At 40.6% G+C, this 15764-nt stretch overlaps 2 protein-coding genes across 2 annotated transcripts in view; one reads left to right on the top strand and one right to left on the bottom strand.

Annotated features, from left to right (window-relative positions):
- The first annotated feature begins 107 nt into the window (after positions 1–107).
- Positions 108–15764, top strand: part of Hwt (heavyweight) — a 110302-nt gene continuing 94645 nt past the window's right edge. Inside the window, exons 1-2 of the mRNA XM_070665440.1 lie at positions 108–454; positions 2216–2771. Coding sequence (XP_070521541.1) covers positions 108–454; positions 2216–2771 — 903 coding nt within the window. The remainder of the gene's footprint in view (positions 455–2215; positions 2772–15764) is intronic.
- LOC139107718 (transmembrane protease serine 9-like) lies at positions 6719–15748 on the bottom strand. The gene is made up of 15 exons (XM_070665532.1): positions 15602–15748; positions 15302–15375; positions 15036–15130; positions 14807–14948; positions 14590–14703; positions 14252–14404; positions 13891–14028; positions 10162–10271; positions 9367–9440; positions 8938–9011; positions 8654–8748; positions 8441–8582; positions 8255–8368; positions 7948–8100; positions 6719–7815 (listed from the first exon to the last, which is right to left on the bottom strand). The coding sequence occupies exons 1-15, from the start codon at positions 15648–15650 to the stop codon at positions 7672–7674; spliced, it is 1671 nt and encodes a 556-aa protein (XP_070521633.1). The 5' UTR covers positions 15651–15748; the 3' UTR covers positions 6719–7671.

Here is a 15764-nt window from a genome sequence, read left to right as displayed (position 1 = left end):
GTCCGAGGTCGTGCGGAGAGGATCGAAACGACCCACGCGCCCGCGCGATTCGTCAGATGCGTCGATGGTGTGGGGCGGCTGATTGCCAGTTGCACGCCGGTCGTTGAATGGAACGGGTGTGGAAACGCGTACAGGGTGCCGGGCGCCGCGGTGCCGCGGCCCGTTGCGGGTGCCCCGTGCAACCGTGCCAGTTGCACGTGGACCAACGCGCGAAGCGCGGCGGCGGCGGCCGCAAGTCACGCGGCGGTTCCGGCGGCGGTCCGCAAACTATCGTTTGCGGCTGCCAAGTGCAGCCATGCCCGGTGCATCCCGTGTTAATCAGAGTTCGTCGTACGCGACCGGCTTCCGCCGCCGCTGCCGCCGCCGCCGCCGCCGTCATCAGCTGCGACTGCCCGCCAGAATCGCAGCCTTGTCCGCACGCACAGCGAGGTTCGGCCGTACGAAGGGTCAGAAGGTAATTAAACGCGACGGTGTAATTAGGACCCGACCCGCTTTGCCCCGCGCTTCGAAAGTCAGCTGTCCGTGCTGTCGTTGGGGTTGGGGTTGGAGATTGGGGTAGGTTGGCGACGCCGCTACTCTAATATTATTATCGTCGCGGCGCGTACAGCGGCGAGAGACACTGTACTTATTCGGTCGATAGCACTTGTTAACCAATGACTTTTCGGAGATAAATGATCGAATGACTATCGCCGGCGCCTTGCGTAAAATATTGCGAAAATGTCTTGCGATAATTTTTCTATGAAAGACCGCTGTCGATGATGCCCTTTGTAATTTTGGTCCCTTCGTTCGATCGATAGGAGTGGAAATAACGAGCAACAGTTACATCCGCGGGATGTTCTAGTTTTATCGTACACGTTTCTTTTTGTTCACGGGTATTTGTCGTCACTTTAATTACTTTTATCGGCGCGCGACAATTTTCGACGTTATCGTGATTTAATGGCAATAGATAACGACCGATTATAAGGCTCGACTGAGCACTCTGGAAGATTGCGGTGAAAGGGGTGGAAGGCATGGTGGAGGTCAGAAGGCAACGTGCTGTTAGCACTTGCGCCGATCAGCTTTTAGGGGCACAAGTAGTATAGTTAACTCATGGACCGGCCATTTCCAACTAAATCTAAACACCTGTTTGTTTGTGGGGCAAACAAGGCGGCTGCTTCGCCTGAATTAATTTGAAGCGAAATGTGAAATTAACGTGAAAGCATTTTCGTGCTGGCGTTGCGTTAGGAATTGTTCGTCCGTCTGAAGAACCTGAGAGTGCCAATTCGGTCTGTTATCTCTTCCCGAGAAAGACCGAGATATTGATTGAAGAATTGCCACGTGCTACGGTGAAATATGCTGGGAATATTTTATACTCTCCTTTATCTCTGACCCAGCATCATTACGAGCCGCTTATAGTTATATAAAATTATGCTCCGTGAGCATTTGTAGACGTGGTCGCGCGATTTTATCACGAGGTGCTTCTCGTTAATTACACCGCGATTTATAATTTACACAATTAATTTGTATAAATAAATGCGCCGGGGATTAAAACGTTTATGTCGGATGCATAAATTTCTCGGTGAAAGAGACTTAATCAAGTAAATGTAAAAAAAAAAAAAACGCAAAAAGAAAAAAAGGGAAAAAAACGAAATTACAAATTTCAACATGACCAAAAGGAGAGGAGGATAATGAATTATGAAAACAATTTAGCGGAGGTCAATTTAATTTATAATGAAATTATGTAAATGATCCCGAAGTTCAGCCACGACGTGGTTGTAAATAATTTTCAACTTTTAACTTAATTTTTTTTCTAGGTTTTCTTAAACTGGATCCTTTCGTTTAATGAGATCGTTGCGCGGCGATACGCTAAATAAAGTTTCCGATAGTCGATAGAGATTCCCGCGGTTCTGCTTGCGGCTGCCAAATATCTTCAACAATGTATGTCACGGCTGTAATGTAAAAAATTTGACGTTTTCCAGTAATATCTAGACATTTGCATAATTGCTTAAGGAATATTATTTAAATCCCAGAGAGATCAATAGAGCGCCTCCCGAAAAAGCCGCTGCGTTTACAACTCACACGGTTCGAAATAAACCGTACGTCTAAGATTAATTTTCAATCTGAAATCGGTAAACAAAATTTTCTCTTTTTTTTATTTACTTCGTAACATTTGTTAAAAATTAGCGCCGCTGCTCAAGTTAATTTCTCTTATCTAACGTTTCTTTTCTCATTGCAGATGCGAGTGCGCGGATCGTTTCTGCCGGCATACAACCGGCACCCGTCGCCGAGCGGCCGCGCAGTCCTCTTCATCCCCTGTCTCCTCGACGCAGCTGCAACAAGCGCAGCAGCAGCCGTGCGAGTGCGCCAACGAGAGATCAAACTGCGCTCACACAGGCGGCGGCGAGGCGCCGTGCGAGTGCGAGTGTGGCGAGGAGGCGAAGCCGTGCTCGCACACGGTGAAGACGCGCCGGGCACGCCGCACGTGCACGGACTGCAGCTGCAGCGGCACGCAGCCCTGCGGCCACAAGCCGCAGCCTGAGGGCCGCATCAAGCGGGTCAAGTGCCGCGTGAGACGTGCCGGATGCGCGATGGCACGCTGCACCGCCGAGCTCGCGATGCTGCATTTGCACTGGGAGCTCGCCACCGAATGTGCGCCCTGCAGGCCGCGTGCGCTCACGCGACGTCTCTGCAGGAGGCAGCAGAGCGACAACGAGCTCTACCGCAGCAACAGCTTCAAGTTCGAGCGCTTTGAGCGTACCAAGGACGAGTGCGTCACTCCGCTCCGCAAGCAGGTGAGTCGATCACCTTTGGTATTACTTGCAATTGGTACCGAGCACCGAGATACCTTATCCGCTTCTTTCAATCGCAACGACTAGGTGAGAAGAGAAGATCGCGAACATTATTTCACTGCTTTATTCAAGAATCACTTCCGAGACGGGACGAAAATAGCTGTATAGAAACTAGAGATTCACACAATGACTCATGCGAACATTATAACTTTGGTTCATTTCCTTGTGCATATTGCAAGAGTATTTTAAAGTCTGACGGTCTAGAGGGGCTGAGGAAGTCCTATGCTCGACACACTTCATGTGCAGGTGAGTCCTTCAAACTTTAATGGTATAAGAAGCCACGTGCGGAATAAAGATTGCTTTATTTTCCACGTTGAGATAATATTGTCTCCTTTTTATCGCACCGGGGGTGAATATTACATTCCCCAGCCATATGTCTATGTTAAATAAATTCCAACTATTATTTAAATATTAATAATCGCAATATCCGATATTTAAATTCGGCGAAACGCAGCGCCGAGCTAAGCTCGTTAATAAAAAAAAAAAAGAAAAACTTTTGTGGCATTAGCAGAATAATTACTGTTGATAACGCAAAAAGTAAAGTCTATATCAGTGACAAAAGGAACAGAGGGTGATTCAATTGGCCTCGTGCCAAAACCTGATTTTAATTGCGTACGCGCAGTACGTGCTATTCCACGTCGAATGAAATTACTTCACGGGCATACTCTCCGGTATTTAGTTTGAAAATATGCGGAACCATAAGTCGTGCTGAATGTGACGTTATCTCCGCGGTTCTTTTATGGAGCGAGACTTCTTTAATGAATCCCGTTGAACGTGGGAGCGCAACGGAATTCCATTGCGATGATGAAACGGAAAGATTTAGTATAAGACAAGCACGGAATTTATGATCGCTGTTTCCTTTTTTTTTTTTACGCGACCTCTCGAATATTTTGCGTCATTACTGGTGCATTCGAGAGTTATTCGAGGTGGAGGAATTCAATAGACCACATCGAAAATTCGAAGGGCGCGAGACCTTACAAGCTCTCGGTGTTAATCATTTGCGGTTTTTAGGGCTTATTTTAATCCATTTACGCGGCTATTTACTCGATCGCGGGCTGGTAGCGAGGTCTCGTATATCTCTTCAAGGCAGTTGACTCTAAATGCGATTGCTTTCTGTGGTAGAAGCGAACTTAGTTCGTTCGACAATTGTGCGTTTATTATTTTTGGGGCTCGCGAGAATCGGATTTTTATAACGACAAAGATCTGAGGGCTCGGGAATATCGGTTGGGTCTCGGAATCGCAAGGAAACATATATTTGAGCATAGAACAGGACGATTTTCTGGGGGAAAACGCCTCGAGCTTGATACTTTCGTGAATTTCGTGAGAGAAGGACGGCATACAATTGACGATCGGACCTATCGACTGTCTCACTCTCTCTTACGCGGTTCTCTCTTTTCCTCCAACGGCCGAAATCTGTAACGATCACTTCAGTCTAGTTGCGGAGCCTCAATCGCGGGGACGTGCAGCTGATCACTCCGCAGTTTCGCGTAGTTTCGGCCGCGAATAGAATAATCTCGGGTACAAATAAGTGTTCACGTCGTCGGCTGGGATCCAGCGATCACTTTTTATACGCCTGTGATATCCTAATCATCGTTTTAGACATTGTTTCGTGCTTCGAAAAAGTGCTCCGGGAAGAAAAGGTTATGTCGCCGGCGGAGCGCGCGAAGCGCGCGGAGCGTCCGACGTGAACATCGCTGCATCGTGGACATTTCCGACTCGCTTCATTCGCCATCTCTTCCAGCGACGTTCAATCAGTTCCGGCGATCGTCATTGTTGGAGCGCAAGATTCGCACCTCGCTTGTTTTCTTCGTCGCGGCCGGGACTCTCATCCTATTTCGAACGAGCGATTTTTAAGGGACTTAAGGAAGATAAAGTGTGTGGGGAGTGCGCCCGTCCGCCGCTTAGCGCAAATTCTTAGCATCGTTCATCCCGCTGACGAGATGTGATCGAACAATCGAAGGTGATTCTTGGACTTTGCTTCATCGCAGCCGGTTTCTTGGACGAGGACGAGATCGAGGACGAGATCGAGGACGACCCGAGTGAGGACCTACACCTAGAAGTGCTTACAAAAAAAGCAGAGCAGTGTAATATAGTGTTAAGTAATGTGAAGTGCTACACCACGTCAGGATAATCCAGAGACTGCCACTGAAGGAAGGAAGGAAGGAAGGAAGGAAAGACGGACGGATGGACAGACGGAAAATAGCCCATCCTAATCTAACCGGTGGCTCTTGGCAGAGCGAAAACCGTCGAGGTCCACGTTTTACTCATAATTGACAGTCGCGATCACAACGGCGAAACGTACTCTATTCGACAAAACGTGATTGTAGATAAAAGATAACTATCGGTCGTCGTCAGTAGTTTTTTTTTTTTTTTTCCTCCTAAGCAAACGTTAGATTTCTATTATTTTCTTTATAACATTCAACGAGTTTATGAAGAAGCAACTTTCAAAAAGAAGTACGAAGAAAGGAAAAAAGCGACGTAAGAATATAACAAACTTATTACTATTTCTTTTCTTTTCTTTTTTCTTTCTTTTTTTTCCTCGAGAAGTAACTATAATAGCAAACATTAGGAACTTCCCGAATAAGAACAAGAGCTGCACAACTGCAATAAGACGGCTGCTACTCGACAAGAAAGCGCGGATCGTTCGTACCGAATTCTATTCCACCGGCGTATTTACATTGCTAATGAAATTTCAGTTCCGCTTTTGCCGTTCTTCCGAGAGTCGCGTGATAGACTCGAAACGTCGCTCTTCAATTTTGTTTCGCCGTAGAAGAGGACCCGATAGCTGCTCATTTTCAAGCCGTAAAAATTATCACCTAGTTCCGACTCTCATCTTCTCGTCAAAGAACCGTTTACCTTTTCAATTCAAAAGAGATCCCCTACAATCTGACGATAATCAAACTCGTTATTTACGAAGAAAAAGAAAAAAAAAAAAAAGAAAAAAAAAAAGTTATAATAACCCCGCGATTTAGTCGGCTTTAATTACTAATTACCAGCTCAAAAATTTTCACCCGCCGTTGAACACTCAGAGAATAATTCGTCGCGCGAAGTCAGTCGGTTCCTTTCTGTCCCAGTTACGTAACAGATGTTACAAACTGTCTCACCGTATCTCGCATAAATATTCTCGAATAACTTTACGGGTTCAGAGTCTGAGTGTACCGAACACCGGTATATTTACTGTCGGTTGGCCGAAATAAGATGTACAATGTACACGAGCACACATATACTGCGAAAACCATATTCCCCAGCTCACTGCTGAGTAGATACATAAACTTGTGTAGCTTGCAAGGCTTATATAATACCCATGGCTCTACAGGGTTAATTTCCACGGTATTACAATATTACGAAGTAGCCGCGAAAGCACTACTCTACTTCGCGGACGTGCATAAAATAGTATTTAAAGTAGTATTCACAATCGCCGTCAAAATGCTGCGCTTAACCTCCGCGATATTCTGGCTGCTACCGAGTGAAAATAAGGCAGGCGGTTTAACATCCCTGTCCGCTTCGCAGATACGCGAGTATGAAATACGTCCGCACCTGTACGTGGACTATATAAAAAATATAGGAAAGAGCCCTTTCAAAAAGTATCTCGACGAAGCCGTTGAAGAAACTTCGACGAGATGAGGCTCTTTTGATTCGCGATCAATTCGACATCGTCGCACTATCCTCTTTTCCTTCCATTTTCCTCGTTTTTTTTTTTCTTTCATTCTTTTTTTTTTTTTTTTCTTATATATACATATATATCTTACGACCCTCCCCCTTTCCCGTTTATTTCTTCCGCCAGACCCGCAGGGCGACCTTAAAGTAAGTCGTCGCGACGACTCAATTTTATTTGGATTTTATCGGAGAGCCGCAGGACTGCGAAATTTTAGTTTGCGAATAAATTAATGTTTTATTAATACTGGAAAGAAATGATAAATTTTTATTAACTATTTCGGCGCCGTGATATTTTATATATAAATAATTTTAGCGTAAATAAATTTCAAAATATGCATTTTCACTTCGGGGCACCGCGTGCGTATACGTGTTCAAAATATTTCTCGAATATTGACAAGTTTGGTATAAGTTTCTCCCGCTTTACACATACACGTTAACTGCCGCAGCATAATTTTCGCGAAAATGTTTCCACAGGGTCTCTTGGTTCATTTTGTGTAACGATTATACACGATCGTTAGATCTCGCAGGGAATACCTATGTACTTTCGATACGTATGTATACATAACAGTTACTACGCTCGGTGAACCTTGTTCAAATATTAAGTAATGGAGAATATTTGCGAAAGTTGTAAGAACAATTTGTGCTCGACGCAAAATTAATTTGTAATACACGCGTTTATTAGAGCCCTATAATAACGCACTTTGAGTGCGTTATTAGGTTCGAACGTTAGTAAATTGTATTAATTTTACTTACATTGATGCGTTCCGGTCATAACCGGAAATAAGAGCAACACGTGAGCGTCGCGCGGTCACGCCGTATTGATTTCGCGACAGAGCCGAGTTCTGTTCGACCTCTTGCGCTATTCACCTCCATATCAAAGTAGCCCTCTCTGGATTCGATCCGCGATAAGTGACGGACGGTATTTGACGCGCGACAATTTTGCGCCATAATTTTTCGGGCAATATAAAATTGTTCTCTTTTTTTTTTTTTAATAAATCAATAACGTGTATTTCTTCGCAAATGTATATAAAATTTTAGGGGCATCTACGATGTACAGTCGTGTGCCACGTCGTTCTCGTACGGTTTTTACATTAAAAGGTATCTTTCTCAATTTTTAAAGGCCGACGTATTATTTCGAAAAAAATGTAGGATTGAGTTTTGAAACATGGTAGCGAATAAAATTGGTTTAGACCGCGTTAACCTTAATCCAGTCTAGGTAAGAGACAACACGGGTGTAAACTGTTGGGTAGGAAGTGCTGGCGCAGCCGTTCGCCCAGGATACCAATCCGACGAGTTTTCCACCGACGGTCAATGGGCCGCCAGAGTCTCCCTGAAAAAGAAAAAAAGCCAAAGGGCGAATTAAAATATTAATATACGTGATTTATAAGGTATTATTACGAAGAAATGAAATAGATGAACCGATGCGGCAATAGTTGAGATAAAAAATAAATAGATTAATTACGTGGCAAGATCCTTTCTCCACCGATGGGTCGTACGCGCAAACTTGCGTGGAATAGACATTGTATCCCATATTGTTGTACATGTATCTGCAGTAGCCTTGATCAGCGATCAGAATGTTCACTCGTTGCAAGTTAGTAGTGGTTGGTCCACCTTGCTGGAATTTTATGATTTTAATTACAACTCTCAAAGCAACATTAAATTCACTCATTAATTTATTCTTTTTTTTTTTTTTAATTAACACGCGCAATTATTTTTGCGTTTTCATATAAAACTTGCGAATTAAATATTAATTAAAATGTCGGACTTACCCAAAGTCTACCCCATCCCGACACAACAGCTACATCGTTGGGCCTAACGACGTGTCCTTTTGGTGGCAAAGGAACGTGTCCGAGGTTGGCAGATTTGATGAAGGGAGTTTGCACCTGAAAAGAAATTTTCATTTAAAATTTATCTTCTTGATTAGAAAAAAATTAAATATAGATAAACGCACTTACCCGTAGTAAAGCGATATCATTAATCCAGGAATTATACGAGTTGTAGTCTTTGTGCACAATAATCTTTGCAACTCTATGTTGCGATCTTGGATTAAGAAGGCTGATCGATGCAGCGACAACTTTTATGTCACTGGCGTATTTGCTGTAAAAGAACGATATTACGATTTGGTCAAATTTCGTTTCAAGTAATAGAGAGAATAATAATGAAATTACCCTTCAACGCAGTGAGCTGCAGTGATGACATAGTTTTCATTTAGAATTGAGCCGCCACAAAAGTGGAAGGAGGAATATGAATCTTGAAGAGAAACCTATAAAAATCATAGCGCTTTTATATCCGTGTGCTTATTCGCGTAAAATTTTCATATATATTTTTATGTCATTTAATTACGATAGAAAAATATATATGTGAGGATTTTATATATGTATAACAGTTTAGATATTTAGATATGCACTCTCGCTATTTATTGCCGTGATATACTTTTGTGATATGTACATACCTGATATGGAATTTCGCCTGGCTTAGCATTCACTCCTCCCACTATTCTAGGATCGATGAGAGGAAGAAGCCCAGCTGCAACGATAAGACGTTATAACTATACGTGAAATGTATAGCGAAAAAGAAAAAAAAATTGGCAACTAATAATTTATTTTTTAAAGTGGTTTAACAGCAAAGTTTTAAAGCTGGCGGTCTCGTTGAAATTAAATTTTATTGAAAATTATACAAAAGTTTTTTGATCGTTTTTATTTGTATATTTAATGATTAACAGATAATTAAAAAAGAGAAAAGCAATTGTTTTATTAATACGATACGTAAAAGTGACTTTTAATTTTTTTTTTAAAGTGACTAGATTATTTTTAAAGAAGCTGTATAATTTTTTATTGGCAAATAGTTGTTGTATGTTAATTAATTCGAGGTTATTACTTACCATGAGAGAATGCTAGAAAGCTGAGGAGACACAAAATTCTTAACGCCATCGTGCACCTTTTTTCCGACCGAAGTCTGATTCGAAATCATGTGCACTGCGAATTTATATATACCTGTTTTTAAATTTTGTCACCCCACTTCTATACAAATAATCCAACGATCGATAAGTTTTTGTAAGAAATCTAGATTAGATAGATTAGTTATGAAATCACATATCGGAGATATTTAATTGATACTGATTGCAATAGCAACGTATTGATAAACCAAAGTTGCACGTTCACTACACTTCTCTTAATATTTTATTTTCTTTTATTTTTATATACATATATTAATTAATTTTAGCTAATTTTTCGAAAATAGTAAAATTTACAATTATATAATTAATTATATTTATTTTTATCATGTCGGGTTTATACTTTTACGTTTTAATTAAAAAAATATATCGTCACTTACAACGTGGGTTTTTCATTACGTTTAGAGATACGGCGATCAAGATAAAAATATAAAACTATCGTATATTAAAAAAAATTTAGAATAGATATTTTTACAAGTAGCAAATACGAGTATGTTTTTAATAATTATTTTTAATATTATCTCTCTTATCATTCCGCGAAGGTTAATCGTTTTCTGCCTACTTCTAACTTTTGATATGCGAGACGAATTTGGGTTTTCCCGTTTCTTAATCTGATTCCATGAATCTTTCATATGATTTTCTGATGCGATTAAATCGTTATTGAAAGGAGTATCTCATTTCTTTGATTGATATGATAATAATATCGTTGTTCTGGCTTATCACTTAATGAGCTGATTCTTTGTAGCACTGCAGACAGTATTATTTTTGATCTTCGCGGAAGTAATCTGCTGATCAATGTTATCGCTCATTAACTTGTTAACAAACCACTTATACTAGATTAGATATGAAGAATTGTTAATTTAATTGTTACTTTTTTAATATTTTATTATTTTTTTTATTTTTAATTGAGAAGAATAATTTTTTTAATTAGATTTTGACGATGTTATACAATGAAAAATACATCGCGAGACTTTAACGATGATACAATTTAATTATGTCGAAGGAAAAAAAAAAGATTTACCCTCGTGGCTTTAATTTTAACAGGAAGTCTCACCAGCGAAGTTTCGATCATCCCTCTTGTAGTCTATGAATTTTTATCGGAAAATTTCGATCGTCAAACAAATAAATGCAAACGATTGTAGGCTCAGGATGGGTCTCTGCGGGTTGTCAAAGTTTCCGGATTTATCTGCGACCAATGACCTCGTGCCTTGATCGTGTAATCGACCGAATGGATGATCAAAGCTTACCTCGTTGATCGAGATTACTGATACTTTGCGTGCGCGAACTCTCATTCACCTGGCCTTTACTAAACTTTCTGGTAGTAGCGTTGTAATAGCAGAAGTTTCAAATAAATTTACAAACTCATGCATGGAATTAATTAGCTTTCGAGCGAATTCATAGCGAAACGAATACCGTCTGCTCGGATTTTCCAAATCGCAGCCTGTTCGTTACGCCGCCGATGAGAGAAGCCGCGATATCCAATAAAAATCGTATTAATAAATTAATTATTTTGAACTCCGTCGTCCGCCCGCGGGATAAATTTTAGTTAACATTTTAATTGTTTGGCTACAAACAATTTTGTTTGCTTAAAGTCCGTCGCAATATCAATCGGAGTATTTATCAGATTTTAATATGTATTTATAACGCGGTATTGTTCAGATACAAGTGTAATCGTTTACCACCCGCGGTAATGGCAACTTTATCGTCCGGCAGAAATATTTAGGCGCGATAAAACTGTTCTAAATAACTCGCAGCGTATGTTTAAAATAGATACGCGATCGTATGTATATTCGAGCTCGAAGTTTCTTAATTACACACACTTTAGATAGCAAACGTGAGATTAGCCGGGTCATCTTATCGAGTCGCGATCTATTCCGCTACCATTCAATGTTTTACGAAAATTGTTTGCTAACAGAAGTGGCGCGATAAGTGCGCCTTGTTTCAACGACAAGTAGACGCGCGGAAATAAGGTAAATGGATCAGACGAAATAATACCTCGTTGTATCGTTCGCCTGTATTTCTAAGGCTCGCTTACGAATCCATTTCGCAAAATTTGTTCGCGCATCACGAGCGCGTAGTGTTTACACGAGGGGGGGGCAAGGGAATCCATTTCTTCTCTTACGCCGGCGAAGTTTGCTGCCGCATGTTTTATTCAGGAGTCCCTTTTGGAATATCGGTTGTTGCAAAACTGCAGACGGAATAAAAGGTTTCGAAGGTTGCGCGGGAACAACGGGCGCTTTTCGCGCGCGACTAGCTCGCGAGACTCCGGGAACACAGTTTTTCCTTCGGCGCGTAAAATTGCCAAGATTTCCAAACAAAGCAAGCGCTTCCAGAAAGAGAGAGGACTTTTGCGAGAAGAGATACTAAAGCAGGCGTTTTTCCGATTTGTTTTTTTATTTTTTTCCGCGAATAAAATCGCGTGTAATTCGCATTATGCATATTTAATAATATAAGTATTTAATTGCGTTTCATTCCCCTTTCGTGAATTGTACGAGTAATTTTCTGGACTAGTTTCCAAGCGAGACAAACGACATGACGAGCTTCGCGTTTTATCGTCCACTGAAAGAACGATTTCTTTTCGCAATTAACTTTATCTGTACGTTTAATTTGATTGATTTATTTGTCCCTATTAAAGAGTTATTTCAATAGAGCTAGCAATCGTAAATTCGCGCGTGACTTAAATGAGGTCACGATAGCGATTCCTTTGTCGCGGAGTAAATACCTTTATCAAAAGGTCGCGCTTGGAATTGCGCCGTTATTCCGCGATTTTCTTAACAATCGCGGGATTTATTGGGGTACATTGAACTTTGACAATGCTTCGCTGAAGCTGTCAGATGCGATCGAACCAGTGCTCCACGGCCCCTTCCCCTCGTTCTCGCGGCAAGTAGTTGTCGCGGTGTCTGTGACGCGTGGGACCCGACGCGATAAAAGAGCAACCGATTGCTCGTTTGTGCATTCACGGTATATGTTCCACGCGAATATCGATGATGCTTATTAATACCCAGCCTTGCACTCGTAACGGCGTTCGTATTACAACTTTGATACAAAGCGTCCTTCCTTTTTTTTCCCTTTTATTTTGCATAATTGCCGTCGCTTACGATACTTAAAATCGCTTTAATCTTTTGGAGAAGAAAGCGTTCTCTTTACCCTTCTCGGAGAACAAAAGGAAATACGTGTTTCGTAGCAACGATAAAACGATTTGATCGTCTAAAATTAATTTTGTTTGAAAAATATTTTTCTTGAAACGTTTTGATAAGAAAAAAAAAAAAAAGAAAACCCCCCCCAAAAAAAACGAGATTTATTTAAAGTAAAATTTTATTTATTATGTTTCCGAGAAAAAAAATTGTCGAGTTTACTTTCGATCAAACGTATCAGCGGAGCCACTCGAATTTATTGATCAATGCACCGCGCGCCGTTTAAAAATACATAGAGGAAACGTTAGTGGCGTGTTTAAATAGCTAACGGCGGAAATGTGGAGGGCGACGGTATCAGTTGTACCATCTCGCGTACAGGATGATAATTGAGTCTGTTGATTTGACCAATATAGCCGGTCGATAAATTTATTAACGTTTCCCCGCAACTGCGCTATGTATGTTTATCGAACTAATAAAACGTTAATCGCGACGTAGTGGCGCGTGCAAACGGAAGATCGTTTCGTATCAACAAGTATTTCCTCGTGCGTAAACTGTATATCGGGAGATTTCGCACGTTTCGTGCCTCGAATATATCGCGAACGGTTTGCGTCAACGGTCCGCCGTCACCCGTGCCTGATCCCGACGCTTATTAAAGCAATGTTAAAGTTCACTATTATTACGGCAGAAACAAATGCTTCTTCCGCGCTTGCAAGGGATATTACGAAACGTTAATCGCGGTGCTACTGTAATGTCGCGTAACGCCTCTGTAATTAGTCGAGTGCAAATTACGGCTGGCACGTTCACGGCAAGTTAGCGGCGCTACAGGGGTAAGTTAATTATCGTCAAGGCGGCGGAGTAGATTATATGAATAATCATGATCGTGTGTGCGGCAACTAATTATAGACAGACCCGACGGCCGAGAAGTACGACGTTATCTAACGACTTTGCCGACGACTTTATCTGGCGACGCTGTTCGGCACCGTTACTCGCTCTGCGGCTTCGCGTTTTATTGTTATCTGATTTAATTTCGTGAAATAAGAGATAATCTAGACAGCATCTCGTTCGCTCTCGTCCTCGCCCCGTCGTTGAAATTAATTAATTAAGGAAGCGCTCGCTTGTAACACGTAAGAGTATTATATTTAATGGTTCTCTTTTATTTACAAAATCATTTACAATTTTTGTGGAGGAATGTCGCGTGGGTATTTAATTTAAATTGAAAACCTTTGTCTTTTTTTTCTTTTTTCTTCGCTTTAAGAGCTGACGTTTTAAAAATACAGAACGTAGGATAGAGAATCGTAGAAGCCATTGGGGTTTAGACCGCGTTACTTTGAATCCAATCCAGGTAAGAGACAACACGGGTGTAAACCGTTGGGTAGGAAGTGCTGGCGCAACCATTTGCCCAGGATACCAGTCCAACGAGCTTTCCACCGACAGTCAACGGGCCACCAGAGTCACCCTAAAAAAAAATTAAGTGCCGTCTTAAAATTAATCCCGACATCTTACTGCAGATTTTTTCTTCACCACGGGTTTTTTTTTTTTTTATATTTAATTATCTCTCAAAGATAGTCGTATCTCTAAACGATCGCGACTTATTAATTACAGATATTAATTTGACGAATCGATAACTGCAACGATAGTGAAAGGAAAAAAATTATTTTTTTAATTAAAAAAGTACTTACGTGGCAAGATCCTTTCTCCACGTTTTGGTCATACGCGCAAACTTGCGTGTCATGGACGTCGTATCCTAAGTTGTCGTAGACCCGTCTGCAGTAGGGTTGATCAGCGATGTAAATGTTGACTCGTTGTAATTTAGGTGTGCTTGGTCCACCCAGCTGCAATTTCACAATATTACTTATAGCTACTTTCTTGGAGCGACGTTTAATTTTCTCGCGCACTCTTTACTTTAGACGTTGTACGTGTATACCTCAATGTTACGTTAATTGAATGTTTATAATTAAATAATTTGCTATTTCAACGGAAAGGTTTAGATTAATATTTCGAGCGGCGAAAGACTTACTCTGAGATTGCCCCATCCTGACACAACTGCAACGTCGTCGGCCTTAACAACGTGATCCTTTGGCGGCAGAGGAACGTGTCCGAGGGTGGCGGATTTTGCAAACGGTTGTTTTACCTGTAAAATAATTTTGACTTGGTTTATAATTTTTTATTAAGAAATAGGATAATTTTTTTCTTTTTAATTCTTCATATGTAAAGAAAATGCGAGCGATACGTACTTTCAGTAAGGCGATGTCGTTCCTCCAGGAGTCGTACGGATCGTATCCTTTGTGCACAATAATTTCTTCCACATCGTGTGTTGATTTCGGATCATTCAGGTTGATTGTTGCAGCTACGACTTTTATTCCACTGGGCTTGTCGCTGTAACATAAATTTGTAAAAGGTTGTTATTTAATCGTTGAAATTAATTGTATAAAATTATTTTATTAATAAGAATAATGAAATTACCCTTCGACGCAATGAGCTGCCGTGATGACGTAGTAATCATTCAGAACAGAGCCGCCACAGAAGTGGAAGGAAGAACTTTTAGTTTGAAGGGAAACCTGTAAATTTTAGCATTTTTATAGCATCTGCTAGTACTCGGAGTCATTTTTGCGCATTTTTAAGTATTTAGTTATGTTTGAAAATATTAATATATTAATATTTTGTGGATATTAATTCATATACAAATTGCATGCGCACTCTTCTTATTTCTGTAATGAATGTTTTCATACCTGATACGGAATTTCGCCTGCTTTAGCATCCTCTCCATTGACGATCCTCGGATCGAGGAATGGAAGGACTCCAGCTGCAACGATAAATTATTATTAATAAATAAATAAATTTTCACGATTTTTTAAACTTTAAAAAAAAAAATAATAATAATAATTTGTGAACAGATTTAAAAAATGTTATTTATTTTAAAAAATTTCACGCTGCAAAATCAATTATTTTCGATATATTTTCGAGGAGAATTTACTAACTTATTTTTATTCGAGCGTAAGATTGATCAATTTGAAAGTATCGTTACTCACCGTAGGAGAAACTCAGGAGACTGAGGAGACACAGAATTCTCAACGCCATTGTCTGATTGATGATTGTCCTAAGACTGATTAAAAATAATCAAAATCTTCAATTTATATCGATCGGCTTGTAATTATTGTCGCCCCCACTTTTGAAATTTTATCCAAGTAGTCC

The sequence above is a fragment of the Cardiocondyla obscurior genome, linkage group LG13, assembly GCF_019399895.1.
Source record: "Cardiocondyla obscurior isolate alpha-2009 linkage group LG13, Cobs3.1, whole genome shotgun sequence".
NCBI classification, from domain to species: domain Eukaryota; kingdom Metazoa; phylum Arthropoda; class Insecta; order Hymenoptera; family Formicidae; genus Cardiocondyla; species Cardiocondyla obscurior.
This window is presented reverse-complemented; position numbering and strand designations above follow the sequence as displayed.